The sequence below is a fragment of the Adiantum capillus-veneris genome, chromosome 21, assembly GCF_014529385.1.
Source record: "Adiantum capillus-veneris isolate H3 chromosome 21, ASM1452938v2, whole genome shotgun sequence".
NCBI classification, from domain to species: domain Eukaryota; kingdom Viridiplantae; phylum Streptophyta; class Polypodiopsida; order Polypodiales; family Pteridaceae; genus Adiantum; species Adiantum capillus-veneris.
The window spans coordinates 107,175,965-107,191,118 of NC_140951.1; the positions used below are offsets into that span (position 1 = coordinate 107,175,965).

Sequence of the window (15,154 nt, forward strand, 5' to 3'; positions counted from 1 at the left end):
CCTTTCCCTTTCGTTTCCCAAGGCGTGCCTTCTCAAATGTAAGAGCACCCAATCATCTTCCTTCAACTTCAAGTTGTGTCTATGTCTGTCTCCTGCCTGCTTGCGCCGTGCTTGAGACTTCTCTAGAGCCGCGCGAAGCTTGGCAAAGGGAGTGTCCAAATCTCTCGTATACCGATCCACTTAAAAAAAATCTTATCTTGGGTCTCGGGCATTCTCTGATCTATCAGTTGATTCCTTTTTCCTTTCTTTCCTTGTGTCCTGGGACCAATAAAAAATCTTATCTTGGGTCTCGGGCATTCTCTGATCTATCAGTTGATTCCTTTTTCCTTTCTTTCCTTGTGTCCTGGGACCAATGGGTGGCTTCGCTAGCTTCCCTTGTCCATTGACATGTCAGTCTCAATCATTGGAACCCTGAGATGCACTATCATCTGATCCCCTTCTTTCAGAATCCTGTGATGAAGTTTGAACTTACATCTAGCTCCCTTGGTTCGTTGGAACGTTCGGATGTGCTACCATCTGATTTTCGAGAATCCTGTGATGAGCTATCATTCGATTCCCTTGATTCATTCTTTTCAGTGGCAGACTCTTGCCCTGTTGAGGTGGATACTATTCTGTCCGTAGGATAAGTCAATGAGCCGGCATGCGTCCAAATCGTTTCTTAACATGTCCCATAAGTCTCTGAATAGAGTTTATTCTGGTTCAGACAATAGTCTCAAATCTCTTTTGGCAAACCATAGCAAAACCGCTCAATCTGGTTTCTCTGGTAAATAAGTATCCCAAAACCTCTAGCAATAGCCGTCCAATGTATCTTTCTTAGTCATTCTCAAGTGATGCCAAGCTGTGATGACATCTCTATATTCATTTGATATCCAAGTTGACGTGAAAATTGTCTTGAATTTTAACCACGTCCCAAGTGCTTCTCTGCCGAACAACAGAGTAGACCACCATGTCTATGCAGTTCCTTTCAAGTAAGATGCCGCCCTTCTCACCTTAGAGTGTTTGCGAACCGTCTTCTAGAGAAGGCGACGTCAAAGTGTTGTACAAACTCAAGGGCTCGATGGGTGTCCTGGTAGCCTGAAAATGTCTCAATCTTGACAGCTTGACTCCCTTCCTTGAACTCCTTTGTTTTCTTGTTGATCTGGTCATTGTCAAAAGAGGACCAGCTCTCCACTTTGAACTACTAGATGGCCTTCCATGCCTTCTAGACTTTTTTTTAAAAAAATTCTTTAAAAAAAATTTGTTTTTGGTGCTTACAAATTGAGGAACCTTAGCACTCTTCAATACTTCAAATGGCACCTTCTCATGTGTTGTTGTATGCAAACTCCACCCAGAGCAAATACTTTTCCCATTAAGTCTTCTAATCCGAAATATAAATCCAAAACCATTGAATTGGCTATCTGAAAGTGTCCATGTGTGTGCGGGTGGAATGAGGATGAGAATTGCAACCGAGTGCCAATGTTCTCCCAGATTGCCCTCCAAAACAAACTAGTAAACCGGGAATCTCTGTCCGAAACAATGGACTCAGGCATGCCATATATTCGAAAAAATCTGTGAGACAAACAATCTCACCAAATGATCGGGCTTTAACTGTCTTCTTTACTGGAATGAAGTGGGCCTGTTTACTGAATCTATCGATGACTGTTCAAATGCCATCATGCCCACTTTGAGTCTTGGAAAGATCAAAAATAAAATCCATGGCAATATTTTCCCAGGGACGGGAGGGTATGGGTAAAGGCTGTAGAAATCCTTGTGCCTTATGCCTGTCCAACTTGACCGTTTGGCATACTAAGCAACTGCCAACAAACTCGTCCACATTCTTTTTGGGCCTCGACGAGTAAAAGTAATGGTGAACATCCTTCAAGGTGGTATCTATGCCGCGGTGGCTGGAAAAAGGTGTACAATGGCACTTTGTCAAAACCTTTTTCCTAAAAGGTTGTAGCCGTCCCATATGAAATACCTGGAACTGTCTCTCCACTCTGTATCCGGTGAAAGATATCTGCAAAATCAAGATCTGTGGCATACAGATCTACCATATCCTCGAAGCTTTGATGATGTATTGTGTAAACAGTTGGAATCAAGGGCTTTCTAGACAACGCATCTGCCACTAAATTCTCATGTCCGCGAACATAGAAACTGTGGAAATGAAACTGTGACAAGATGTTAACCCACCGTATCTAGCTGCTTCTGCGACGAGAAGTAGCATAAATTCTAGTGATCTGTAAAGACTGTAAAGTTGGCTCCGAGAAGATAGTGTCGCCATTTTGTAAGAGCATGGATAATTGCCAAAAGCTCTTTCTCATAAATCTGTGCAACCATTTTAGGATGTAAAAACATCCTGCTCTCATAAGCAATTACATGGCCTTCTTGCATAAGACTACAAGCATCACAATAAACTTCAAATGGCTTTTGCAAGTCTGGTAAGGCCAACACTGGTCCCGTAGTTAACTTTTCCTTGAGAGTCTGAAAGGATGCAATCTTTGTCGGTCCCCTAGTAAAAGGAACTCCTTTCTAAGTTAGCATATGCAAAGGAGAAGCTATCTCTGCAAATTTCCGAGTGAATCGCCGATGATATGAGCACAAGCCCAGATAAGCTTCGAACCTCATGAACATTCCTCAAATCAGGCCAATCATGAATAGTCGCAACTTTGGCCGGAGCACATTTGTTAGGAAGTGTATCTCAGGCCAGAAAAATTCGCTCTTTTTGGCGTTGATAAGCAATCTATGTTTCCGCAATGCCTGGAAGACTTGCAATAGGTGGTGTTTGTGTTCTACTTCATTCTTGGATAAGACGGTGATGTTGTCAAAGAAAGTGCCCATAAATGATCAATATTCTCTAAAAAATTTGTCCATCATACGATTGAATGTAGCCGGTGCATTCGTAAGGCCAAATGGCGTTACCAAATATTCGTACAAACCAAAAGCCGTCTTGAAAGCTGTCTTGTAGACGTGTCTAGGAGCAATTCGGATATGATGATAACCACGCTTCAGATCAAGTCGGCAAGTAGAACCCAGAAGTCTGTTGAGTATATCATCGATCTGTTTTGGTTCATTATTTCTTCATTTTGGGCTCGGCTAACTTTGTAGGGTGGCCGGTTCTGTGGTGTACTACCGGGAATCAATCATGTGATCTTCAGGACGTGAAGGAGGCAACTCACTTGGTAAGCCCTGAGAGAAACAATTAGTTTGAGCTTGCAGAAAATTTTGTCGTTCTTTTTTGATGTTTGACATATTTGACCTTTGATCATCATTTAGTTTTTTCAAGAAAATCGGATAAACAAAAAAACTAGATTTCATCAACTGGGACGGACTCGCCTTTCAGTTTTCCATCAAGTACAATCTCTTTGCCCTTCTCATTCTTCAAAATGGCTTTCCTTGCCCCATAATCCACCACGGCATTGTTCTTGGGGAACCAAGGGATTTCACGGAAGACGTCACACCCTTCCAAAGGCATGATGTAAAAGTCCTCGTGCCCTAAATACCCCTGACAATGCAAACCTAGTTTGCTTATGACAGGTGTAAGCAATATCCCATCCGCGTGCCTCTAGAACAACCTTGTCAAGGAGCTTGTCATTAAAGAATAGCCGTCCAAAGCACGATCCATGAGCTATTGAATGCTGTAGGTTGCTTCAGGCAATAACATTCAGTTCGTCTGGTAAGTCACAACAATATTGCTCCATTTACTCTTCAAGAGAGACTTCCTTGAAAGAAGCTTGTCACAAACTGATGACATGGCAATGAATTGGCTCGAAAGGGGGGCAGGAGAGAGAGAGAGAGAGAGAGAGAGAGAGAGAGAGAGAGAGAGAGAGAGATTGAAGACGTTACCGATCATATGGTGATGATGTTGCAGGCCTAGAATTTTTGCGGCAAATAATGCAGCGATTTATAGGTGTTGACGTGCCAGCTTACGAAAGCATTGACTTGAAATCTTTTGGGCTCCTCTTTTTAGTAGTGAAAGCTTTTGGGGGCGCCAACTTTTGTTACATGCTTGGACACTCCAAGCGAGAAATCAATAGCGACACACGAACAAAATTTGCAAATAAGTGAGCTTGACTAGAGAGAGAGGAAAGGATAGTTGACACGGAACAGCGGAGTTCCGTCCCCAGATGCACTGGCCCCAAAGACTGACACCCCTTTCGATATTTCTTTGTTATTGCTTCTCAAAGTTACTACTCCCGGAGGGTCCAACTCTTTGAGACACTGCGTCGAGATACTCTCAGAAGATTGGTCCTGGGCATTTATAAACATTATGAGGGATACGCAAAAGCAGAGCCCCCAAAAGCTCTTATCCAAAAGCACTCGACTTCAAAAACATCCGACCCCAAAAGTGCTGCGCAAAACTGCCAAATCCAGTAGCGTAATTTTCGGAAATCCATACAGTTGTGCCACAAGAGCATGTCATTGCAAATAACGAAAATCAGCCTCAGCCCTAGTGCTCTATCTTTTTAGGGTTTTAGGCCCCTCGACTGATGCTCCATAAGTTCTAACCCCTTTTGTTTAGGCCCCTCGGCCACACCTTTTGGGTTTTTTTCTTCTTGTCCTCTCAGCTAGTTCTTTCCAATTGGGCACGCCACATCATCACTTTGTGACATACCCCCCTCTTGAAAGAATTGTAATCGTGCTCAAATACGCTTGCAAAATAGCCAAAAGACAGAAACTTTCTATATTAGACACTGACTCTATGTACCCATGCACTAGACTCCAGAAATCCAACACTTTTACAAAGATGTCAGTCATTGACCAATCACATTTTTGTCGAGGGTTTTAGATACTAATCATGATCATTGTAACATTTTTAGCAATCACATCCAGACCGTGTTGATCGTTTACGGATGTCTTTGTATACTAAATCTCGTTACTATTAGATTCATATCCTCCGTTGTCCACTGGCACCTCAGTCTAAATCGTTGGAATTTTATGATGAACCATCAACTAATTCCCTTGTTTCTTCGGAACTCTTTGATGAACCATCAGTTGATTCCCTTACTTTTTTAGAATTCTCAGATGAACTATCATCAGATTCCATTGGTTCTTTCTTTTCCTTGGAAAAACTCTTGCCCCGTTGAGGTGGACATTGGTTTGTCCGTTAGGATCGGTCAATGAGCCGGCATGCACACCAAAACCTTGCTTGGGATGTCGGTGACGACGATGATGACTTAAGGGCTGAAATCGGTGATCTTCTCTGTGCTGTCCTCAAAGATGCTATGGTTGAAAATCTGGGACTGCTTGGGGGTGCTGAAAACGCAGATTTGGCTGCTGTTTTTGAGGCTGAAAAACGCTGATTCGTCTGCTGTTTTCGGGGCTGAAAAACGCTGAGTTTCTGGCTGTGTTTTTGCTGCTGTACTCGAGGCTGAAAACGCTGTTTTTCTGCAGCTTTGACGGCGATCCAAAAACGCTAGGAATTTGGGGCTGTCGTGGTCCAACCAAAAACGCAAGTGATTGCAGCTTGATGGCGATCTTGGAAGCACTAGGCTGTAGGAGATCTATGGCGGTCAAGCAATGCTGAAAACGCCAAGTGAGGGGAGGTGTCTGGCGATGAAGAAAAACGCTAGGCTTGTGGTGATGATGGGCTTGCCAAGGGACTCGGAGAGGTCTTGCTGAGAAAGGGGAGTACGTGTTGCCTGGGGCCTGTTGTGCTCCTTGCTCATCTGCCAAAGAGTGCTAGCTTTGGTTTGCTTATATATTTTCTTACCCAAATTGCCCTACCTACTTTTGTTGGGAAGTCACTTAAATTAATAAGTGAAAAATATCAAAAATAGGGAAAATAGGCTAAATGCACTGGAAAAATCCCCTAACTGATTCTAATGGATTCTGATGGGAATACTGATGATCATGCTGTGTGCAACCAGAGGATATGCATCTATGCTAAGTGACTGGGCATGCACGGTCTACGAATAGACTCACAAAAGTGCCAGACTACTTCTAATCTAGACTGACTGGACTTGACGGAAACCTTGTTATGGTGTAGCTTGTCCACGGACACATAGGGTTGGATGTGTCGCGTGACAGAGCGTTTCGAGAAATGACCTCCTGAGAAGGCGAGGTCAAACTACTGTATGAATTCAAGGGATCAATGGTGTCTTGGTAGCCTGAAAATGTGTCAAACTTGATTGCTTGACCCCCATCGTTGAACTCCTTGGGTCTTTTTGTTCTTCTTCTCAATGTTTTGAACTGTCTCAGAAGAGGATGAGATCTCCTTTTCTGAACTGCTAGATTGTTTCTCGTGCTTTCTAGACTTTTTGAAGAATCTCCTTTTCTTAATTTTCTTGCTTTTTCTCCGCTTCTTTTTCTTTTTTCATCCTCACTGGAACTAGAGGACGAAGAATTGTTGGAACTTTCCAAAGACGAAGAAAAATTTGGGTCATCCTTGAAATGAACACTCTTCTTGGATTTGCTTAGCACCTCCAAAGTCAACTTTCGGTCCAAATATTTGGGGAAATTTGTCGATTTTCTTTCCTTCCGAGAGTGCTTTAAGCTTTTCATCAACTGGGTTGTCTTCTTTTCAAGAACTTTGCCAAACTTTTTTTGTGAGTACAGTTTTTGCTTTTCTGCAGTGAGCTTTTCTTTTTGCTTCAGTACTGACTTGAGTGGAGAATCGACGGCCTGTCGCCATCTAAAGTGAATCTGTTCAAGCGGGTAGTTCTTCAAAATGATTCACATATTTCGGGTCCTTGGAGTACTTTACTTGATCAATCTTTTCATACACGTGTCAACCTGCAGTTGACGTTTGTACTTCTTACATTTACACCACTCTGCTTGTCACGTGACACATCCCAACCCTATGTGTCCGTGGACAAGCTACACCACAACAGGGTTCAGTCAGTCCGATCAAGTTAGATTAGCAGCGATCTGGCACTTTTGTGAGTATATTCGTAGACCGTGCATGCCCAGTCACTTAGCATAGATGCATATCCTTTGGTTGCACACAGCATGATCATCGGAATTCCCATCAGAATCCATTAGCATCAGTTGGGGGAATTTTCCATTGCATTTAGCCTATTTTCCTATTTATTGGGATTTTCACTTATTATTTTTAAGTGACTTTCCAACAAAAGTAGGTAGGGCAATTTTGCTAAGTTAATATATAAGCAAACCAAAGTTCACACTTTCTGGCAGAAGAGGCAGGAGGAGCTTCCCGCTCAACATGCAACTTCTCAGCAGTACCCCCCTCAGCATCAAGATCCATCACCATCCTCACCTAGCTTTGGCGTTTTCCACAACATCACCCACCGCCATGAAGTCTCTCCCTTTTGGCGATAGTTTCCTCGCAGATCAGCCCCATCCTCGGCTTTCCCGCGACAGAATCACCTCAGCCCCTTAGCGTTTTTCTCACAACCAACAGCCCCAGCTTTAGCATTTTACTAACGCTAATCATCCAGCATACCTCAGCGTTTTGTGGCGGATTTCTCAGCTTGAATGCCTCAGCACTTCAGCGTTTCTGCAGCATATCCAGCAGGTACAGATCAGCCCTCACTAATGCTAGGATCCCCAGCAGATCAGCGTTTTCTGGCTGCCCTTACTAGCGTGTTCCAACATTGAAAAGACCTGCCGAGCCAGCGAGTTCAGCACTCAGCAGGAGCCTAAAAACGCAGCCTAAGGTGTCAGCAACATCAGCGTTTTCATCTGCAGCAGAACCCCAGACAAGGACCAATCATTTTCAGCCATAAGCACAGTACGAAACAGTCCATTTTCAGCCTTGAAACAGTCCCAGAAATTCAGCATCTAGAAGATCTCAGATTTCAGCCATCGTCAACGTCGTCGTCATCGTCACCGGCATAGACCAAGTTGCATAGTTCATTGCATACGCATTGTACACCTTTGTGCAATCAAGACATAGACCACTCTCGCCGACGAGAGTGGGGCCTTCGGAGGAGGGTTTTACAACCTCTCGGTGTCGTATCTCTTCTCTCTCCTTCTCTTAGTCTCATTCACTTGCACGCACAATATCCACTCACTTTGTTCGTGACCACAACACTCTACAAGACGGAAAGCTCTCTCTTTCCCTACGAACTAAAAGGAACCTTGAGCAATAAAGATCACTAATCTTGAGAAAATACAACATTCATTCCGTTGCACCTAACACTGCTGCTTCACACAGGTCTAGGGCACTTGTACGGCTAGTGTCTCCGGGCTGGCCACCCATAGTCTAGGTTGTACCTTGTCCGGCCGCCCGAGTTTGGGGCCGGTTGTGTTGGACGCCCACCTTGGGCACTCGTATATATGGGGCCAGGGGGGTACACATTTCATTATCATCTGGCATTGTACGGGTCTCATGCTCTAGTAGTCAGGGGGGTTGATCGCCCCCTCTTCCCTACACTAGCGTTTTGTCTCTCTCTCTCTCTCTCTCTCTCTCTCTCTCTCTCTCTCTCTCTCTCTCTCTCACACGTGCACTCTCACCTGGTATCAGAGCCTAGCGCTAGCACTTTTGCAGCATTCCATCGCGAAAAGTGTAGATTTTTAGCCTAGCGTTTTTCACCTGGCAATGTTTTTGCACATCGGGCCAGCGTTTTGGGCTCTGTGTCGCAGATCTTCATCTTCTACCAAAGGCGCCCTCCTCTGCAACAATTCGCACCAAAAATGCACCAGATTTGCCTAGCATTTTTAGGCCAGATTTGCGTTTTTTGGGACAGCTTGCGTTTTTGTAACCTTGCTGCGTTTTTCAGTGGTTGCTGCGTTTTCTGAAAACTCTAAGCCCTTGCGCCGTGCGGGAGCGGCCTACACCTGTGTGGACTCTATTCCCTCACCTCACTCATAGATCTTGCCTTCCACCCGGCCTAGCATCCGGTGCATTGCCGGCAGAATCCTCTTCATCTACTACAGTTTTCAGCCATAAACGTCGATCAGGGCCCAGGGGTTGTGACTTTGATTCACCACCATTTCTAGACCCTCTGCACGGCTCCGGACCCTGCCAGAAGCGTATGAGCACGCTGAAATCACTGGACAGCAGCGTTTTCATCACCTCGCAGTTGTGTTTTTTGGTGGACAGCAGCCTCTCGGCTTTTGTTTTTCACAGAGGATGAGGTTACCTCCTATCAGGACACCGTCCAGTGGTGGTCCGTGCGGTCTCTCAGTGACTGCCGCAGTAGACGATATTTTTTACATCGGCTTGGTCATTTATGGGCGTATGATCCTTGGGAGATCCATTTATTCCAGCCATCATTCGGCGGTTGCGCACTCCAGAGGGGGTGGTGACTCGTGGTTTGTTTTGGACACACCTATGCACTCATCAGAGGAGTTCACACGAGATACGGCCATGCTCATTGCATATGGGATTTCGACATTCCTAGAGAAGGCACCACCATCTTTGGTGGACAGACACTTACCACTTGACCTCGATAGGTCAGATCATTTGCGTACATAGGAGCATCTACATGGACTCACGGAGAGGATCTTGGATCTCTTCTTGGAAAGGTTCATTGTTTGGATCTACAGAGTGGATTGAGACTTCAGTTCTTTGGACTCTCTTGGACAGTTTACCCGCGAGATGCGGGAGATCAAGCATCCCGTGACTACATCCGGAGTGACCCAGAGCTTGGCTTGGATGGTAGTGTAGTTGCTCTTCTACACTCCTGATCATTTGGATTGCTACCTTCAGAGTTGCTTACACTCACCCTCGGTAACCTTACAACAGACTTAACCCCCGACTTGGGCAGCAGGCTACTCCCAGCTCATTCACATTGAGAGCCACACCGAGTTGCGGTTTGGTGGCGTTGTTGGTGCAAATTCTGTTTTGGCTGACACCGGATGATTGGAGGTAGGAGATAGAGGCAAGACGGCGCAGACAGATTGGTGTGGCCTTTCCTCTTCTCAGAGATTATTCATAGCGCAAACTACTCAAGCCTCAGTCTCAACGTAGACTGCTCAAGCCTCAGTGTGGCTTCCCTACTTCTACAGGATGATTACGGTGTAGACAACTTGGTCTGACCACACCTCTTCTCAGAGGCCCTTCACAACGCAAACTGTTGAGTCTGGCTTTCCTCCTCATCTTGAATTACCCTACCTACTGACAGGACACCATCCGGTTGTGGTCCATGTGATCTCTTGGTGACTGTTGCAGTTTACGGTAGCTTCTACAGTGTAGACTGCTTAGTCTGGCTTTCCTTGTTTCGGAGGACATTTACGGCATAGATTGCTACATCTGTCCTTCGTGGAGTTTTACACAGCTTAGCCACCTGGCGGCTCCTAGCCACCTTGGGTTGCAGGTTCATGCATTGACAGGCTTCTGGTCACTCTCATAACGGTTCCTGGGCTTCACCATTTTCTCCATACGGTTTGACTACAGACACCACAGATTCTATTGGGCAGGACACTTGCATGTCTATTGGCACTTCATTTACGACAAGGAGTTGTTTTCACACTCAGTTCGGACCTTCATGCAGTATCTTCACCCTGTATCGGCAGAGTATAGCAGTTTGCTACACTTCTTGTGATGGCACTTTACCATGGAGATCTCTCGGAGGTTGGGACACCCCAGACTGCTACTACACTCATGGAGTATTCTTCAGTGGACAACGCAGCAGACATCTTCATTATTTGCCTCACATCTTCGGCTTTGTTCAACATCAAGTGTTGAGAGGGGGTGTTAGATTTACACCACTCTACTGCTTCACACAAGTCCAAGGCACTTCCGTGTACGGCTAGTGTCTCCGGGCTGGCCACCCATAGTCTAGGTTGTACCTTGTTCGGCCGCCCGAGTTTGGGGCCGGCCGCCCACTTGAGTTGGGTGCCCACCTTGGGCACTCGTATATATGGGGCCAGGGGGGTACACGTTTCATTAGTCTCATGCTCTAGTAGTGAGGGGGGCTGATTGCCCTCTCTTCCCTACACCAACGTTTTGTGTCTACTGTCTCTCTCTCTCCCCTCTCTCACGCTTCCAGACACGCGCACTGTCACAATACTCCGCTCTGTCGAGATTCCCCGTCAGAAATTTGCCAAAATCTCCGCTGGTTTCTTCTGTCCCCATGTTGGGACTTAGCTTTTCTTCATCTCCTCGCAGACAAACCGTCGGAGGGGTGTCGTCTCTGTTGGATTGTTCGTGAAAACCCATGTGCGCTACAAAAAAGATCTCTCTCCGTTATAGAGACAGGGTTTTTATCTGGAAACTTCCTTAGACACAGACTGGAATGGATGGTACTAGGTTGTGCCCTGAAGTTTTTGCTTCTTCCAGGCATGATGGGAAATAGATCCGAAAGGATGGATTTTGAAGGAAATAGACTTTAGACTTAGTTCCATCACATATTGGATGATACTTTCTTTTTCCATCAGTGGTGGTGTAGACTTTCAACATGGAATATCATTCGGTTTTGCATTTGCTTTGGTTTGAGTTGTTTCTTCTAGTCGAAGTTCTGCATGGTTCTTTTGCTCTCTTAGTCTCTTTAGGTCACTTGTTAACTTTGTTTGGCTATCTACCAGGCTTCATCTCTTTTGCCTCCTCTCGTTATTTTCAGGTTCTCATATGCTGCTGAAAGAAGCTCGAGAAGTTTGCAGGTCGGAAGGGCTGGCGTCTCTTTTATGATGGTTTGTAGAGAGAGTAGCAGTCAGGTGAAGTCATTTCCCATTTTTTGAGCAAGAATGATGATGTATTCCGTGTGTGTGGAGGGCGGCCTTATCCATCAAGAATACAGGGAACTTCAAGATTTTGTCAGTCCTTCCAAATTGATCTGGGATTTGGTTTCAAATATATGTTTGTGTTATCTGCTGCAAATAAGACCTTTAAAAGAGTAGGATACTCAACTTCACTGGGTTGGCAAGGTTCTTGCAGCAACAAGGTCTGGGACAAAATTGCAGCAGCCTCTCTCTCCCCCCTCCCCCCCCCCTTCCCGGTGTGCGTGACTGTGTATGTGCGCGTCTCTCTCTCTCTCTCTCCCCCCCCCCCGCCCGGTGTGCGTGAATGTGTATGAGAGAGAGAGAGAGAGAGAGAGAGAGAGAGAGAGAGAGAGAGCTATTGGCGTCAAACCTTTGCTGCATGGCCGAGCATGACTATGCTTCTCCTGGTGCCCTTAGTTGCTTCTCCTTTAGAGAACACCAAAAAAAATATGTTACTTTAGATTGCTTTTTCAGCTCTCTCAATGCTGTAAACTTGGACCTTACTTTTTTGCAACTTGCATGTGATACCGTGCTCGTCTCTCTCTATCCATCTAAATTATTTTGCTGTAGTTTGAAGGCTTTCTAGTCTTCAAAATAAAAGTTGGGGTGAAATTCAAAATTTATATAGCTAGGGTTACACTTAAACTAGGTTTTTTGGAGCATTACAAGCCACTTTTCCTGTGTGGCTAGGCATCAGTGCTCAGAAAGGCTCTCTTGGTCTGGTCATAAGGGAGAAGTCTGAGATTCTCCTTGATAGCCATCAGTGCCGCTTGTTCCTTACTGCCACCTTGATATTACCACTTGCTACTTGGCTTCGTTTTCAACTCTTATGCATTGCCATGTGCTGCCTTGTGATGCACTAAACTCTTGTAACCGTCTTGAGTTTAACTTTTAGTAGAAATTAACTTAAGCTCTTGATTTCCACAATGACATGGACCAGGCTCTGCTTGTGCTGTTGGTTTGGCACGCAGCTTCGATAATGGTCATGCAGGCAAAGTTATCATTTACTTTTTGAAATAACTGTGCTTCATGCATGGTCCTACATGCACTAGTTGTTTGTCTTATATGCAGCTACACAAGTCTTTTGTAAGTATGTCGATTTTGGTATAGGTGAATTGGTAAACGTATTCCTTGGACACCTGACCACATCCAGCACAAGATGCCATCCTCTTAAAAGGTGAATCTATTGCGACTTTGCCATGTTATGACATATCCATGCTACTCAGTCTGCTATGTTGGCCTTCTGAACAATGTTTTGCATTATCATACTATCCGAAGTGGTGTTTAATAGAGCTGCTTGTAAGAGTAGCTACCCCATAATGCCCCTGTTATTGCTTGCATTGAGCCTAATTAGCTCCACAATCACCAAAATGGCACACATCCGTTGCTGAGAACTCTCTTTACCATTGATCTCTTTGAGCATTTCTTCCCCAATAGCTTGAGCTTTTTGGGTGGAATCCAAGAGTCCCCACTTGCAATCACCAAACCTTAAGCTCTCACACAACCCGTAGAGGGCTGTGAAAACATGCGGACATGAAGAAGATGCTATGAGATAACAAAGTTAAGTGGGAGAGTGCTATGGAAATTAGAGCTGGATTGTTTGCAGAAGAATCAAACTTGGGACTTAGTATCTTTGCCAAAAGGGCTTTTTTGTGTAAATGAGTCTACAAGTTGAGAATCACACCCCATGATGCAAATTCAATGTAGTCCATTGTTGAGACTCATGGAAGCATTGCGTTTGCATTCCATTCCAATCGTTAAATCGTTTAGTTAGACAAGGTTGCCCTCTGCCCCTCTATTGTTTGTAGTTGCAATTGATGCGTTAATGTTCTAATTAGGGATCGGGTGGAGAGAGGCTTGATAGTGGGGATCAGACTCCCTAACATGAATAAGCAGTAGTGCTTATCCCAATTTGTGGATGACACTAATGCTCTCATGTCAAACAATGATTAGTCGCCCAAAATTTTCTAGGAGGCCTTATAACTATTTTGCTTAGCCTCAGGTTCCCGCACCAACCATGCCAAGACTGGGGTTTTTTTCTAGCTCTTCTATACCTCAGTGAATCACTAGTTCAAGATGCAAACTCATCCGAGAAGGCTAGATTTTGAGGCTACTAGGCATGCCTATGGGCTTCGGGGTGTCCCTCAAAGCTAGATGGAAATAGGTTCAGATCCAAGCTAAATCGTTGGATTGGTTTCTAGAGCTCAATTGCAGGAAGAGTAATTGTAATCAAATGTGGTGTTTTTTCTTACATGCTGGAGGCCCCTGCACTCACATCTGGAAATGATGGGCAAAATCTAAATAAAAATTCTATGGGCTGGTGATCCTTTTTTGCACAAGGTGGCTAAAGTCAGGTGAAAAATTTGCCTTTCTCCCCAAAGCTAAAGGTGGTCTTGGTGTCGAGGGCATCGAAGCCATTGCGGATAAACTGGTAGTAAAACTCCTCATCTCGAATCTGCAAAATTCTTCTGAAGAATGGGTTATTCTTCTCCTGCGGAACCTTAACAAGTTCAAGCTCAGCGAGCAGAAAGGCTGGTCAAATCTTCCACTCTCAACTCTTTTTTTCAGCAAGTTCAAAATGTCGCTGTCCGGTTCTGACCTGTTAAAATCTCTTTTCCACGCATGGAATAGACAAGGACCTCACATCAGAATAAAAAGCCATTCGTGAATGAGCTATTCAATCCCCCCTAATGATTCCATTTGGTGGCCTGCTTCTGATATCCTGTCGGTCTCCCACCAGTCCTACAAAAATGCTCTAGTCATTCACAACAAGGGGTTGAGAGTCTCGAGTCAACTATGGGATGCTATATCTCACTCTTGGCTCTTTGAATTGGATCTCTCATTGCAGTTTAATCTAAGGCCCTAAGATGTTACCCTCGTTTTAGTTAGAATGGTTGGTCTCCCAAGTGACATCATGTGCACACTACACTCTCCCCCATCCCTTGACCTACGTGCCTTCTGTTGGGAAGGTGGCTACTCTTTTCCCCATCCACGTGGAACCCTTTGGACCTCTTCCCCTGCTTCACATCACCCTTAACTGTCAACGGAAAGTAAATTTCGATCGAAGTCATTGGCTCTTCAAGTTTCGTTCTATTTAGGCCAAAAGCATTGAGCTCAAGAAATCGGGTCTGCTTTGGCTTGTCTTGCATCAAGCTATTTGGACAGGGGCCAAAGCCCTCAAGTCTTCTAGGGGGACAAGGATATGCCAGAGGTGCTTGACATATATTGAGGACGCCCCACACTTGTTTATTTCTTGCCCATCTAATCAAGGAATCTTTACCCCTCTTGTTAAAGTTCTATGTTTCATCCCGAATTGGAAACAATTACCGTTAGGAGAGTTTGCAGGGTTTTTAAGTGCTTTGGAACAAAGTAAGAGTTGAGTTCTTGTGCATGATTTTTGAGGGGCCTTACCAGACTCCAAGTCTGAGGATCTTGTTTGGTGATGTTCATTTGCAACACATCTCTCGGGCCCTGGATGAAGTCACAATATATAGAAGCAAGAAGGCCATGCTCTCAGATTTGGAGCGGTTCTACAAGAAGCATGACTATAAAGATGAGGACACTCTCTTCA

At 44.9% G+C, this 15,154-nt stretch overlaps 1 protein-coding gene across 1 annotated transcript in view; it reads left to right on the forward strand.

The window, feature by feature from the left end:
• The window catches only part of LOC147431489 (uncharacterized), a 30,287-nt gene extending 18,501 nt beyond the window's left edge, over positions 1-11,786 (forward strand). The window contains exon 2 of the mRNA XM_086494076.1: positions 11,445-11,786. Within this exon, the coding sequence (XP_086350202.1) occupies positions 11,445-11,512 (68 nt within the window). The 3' untranslated portion in view covers positions 11,513-11,786. The remainder of the gene's footprint in view (positions 1-11,444) is intronic.
• Positions 11,787-15,154: the final 3,368 nt, after the last annotated feature.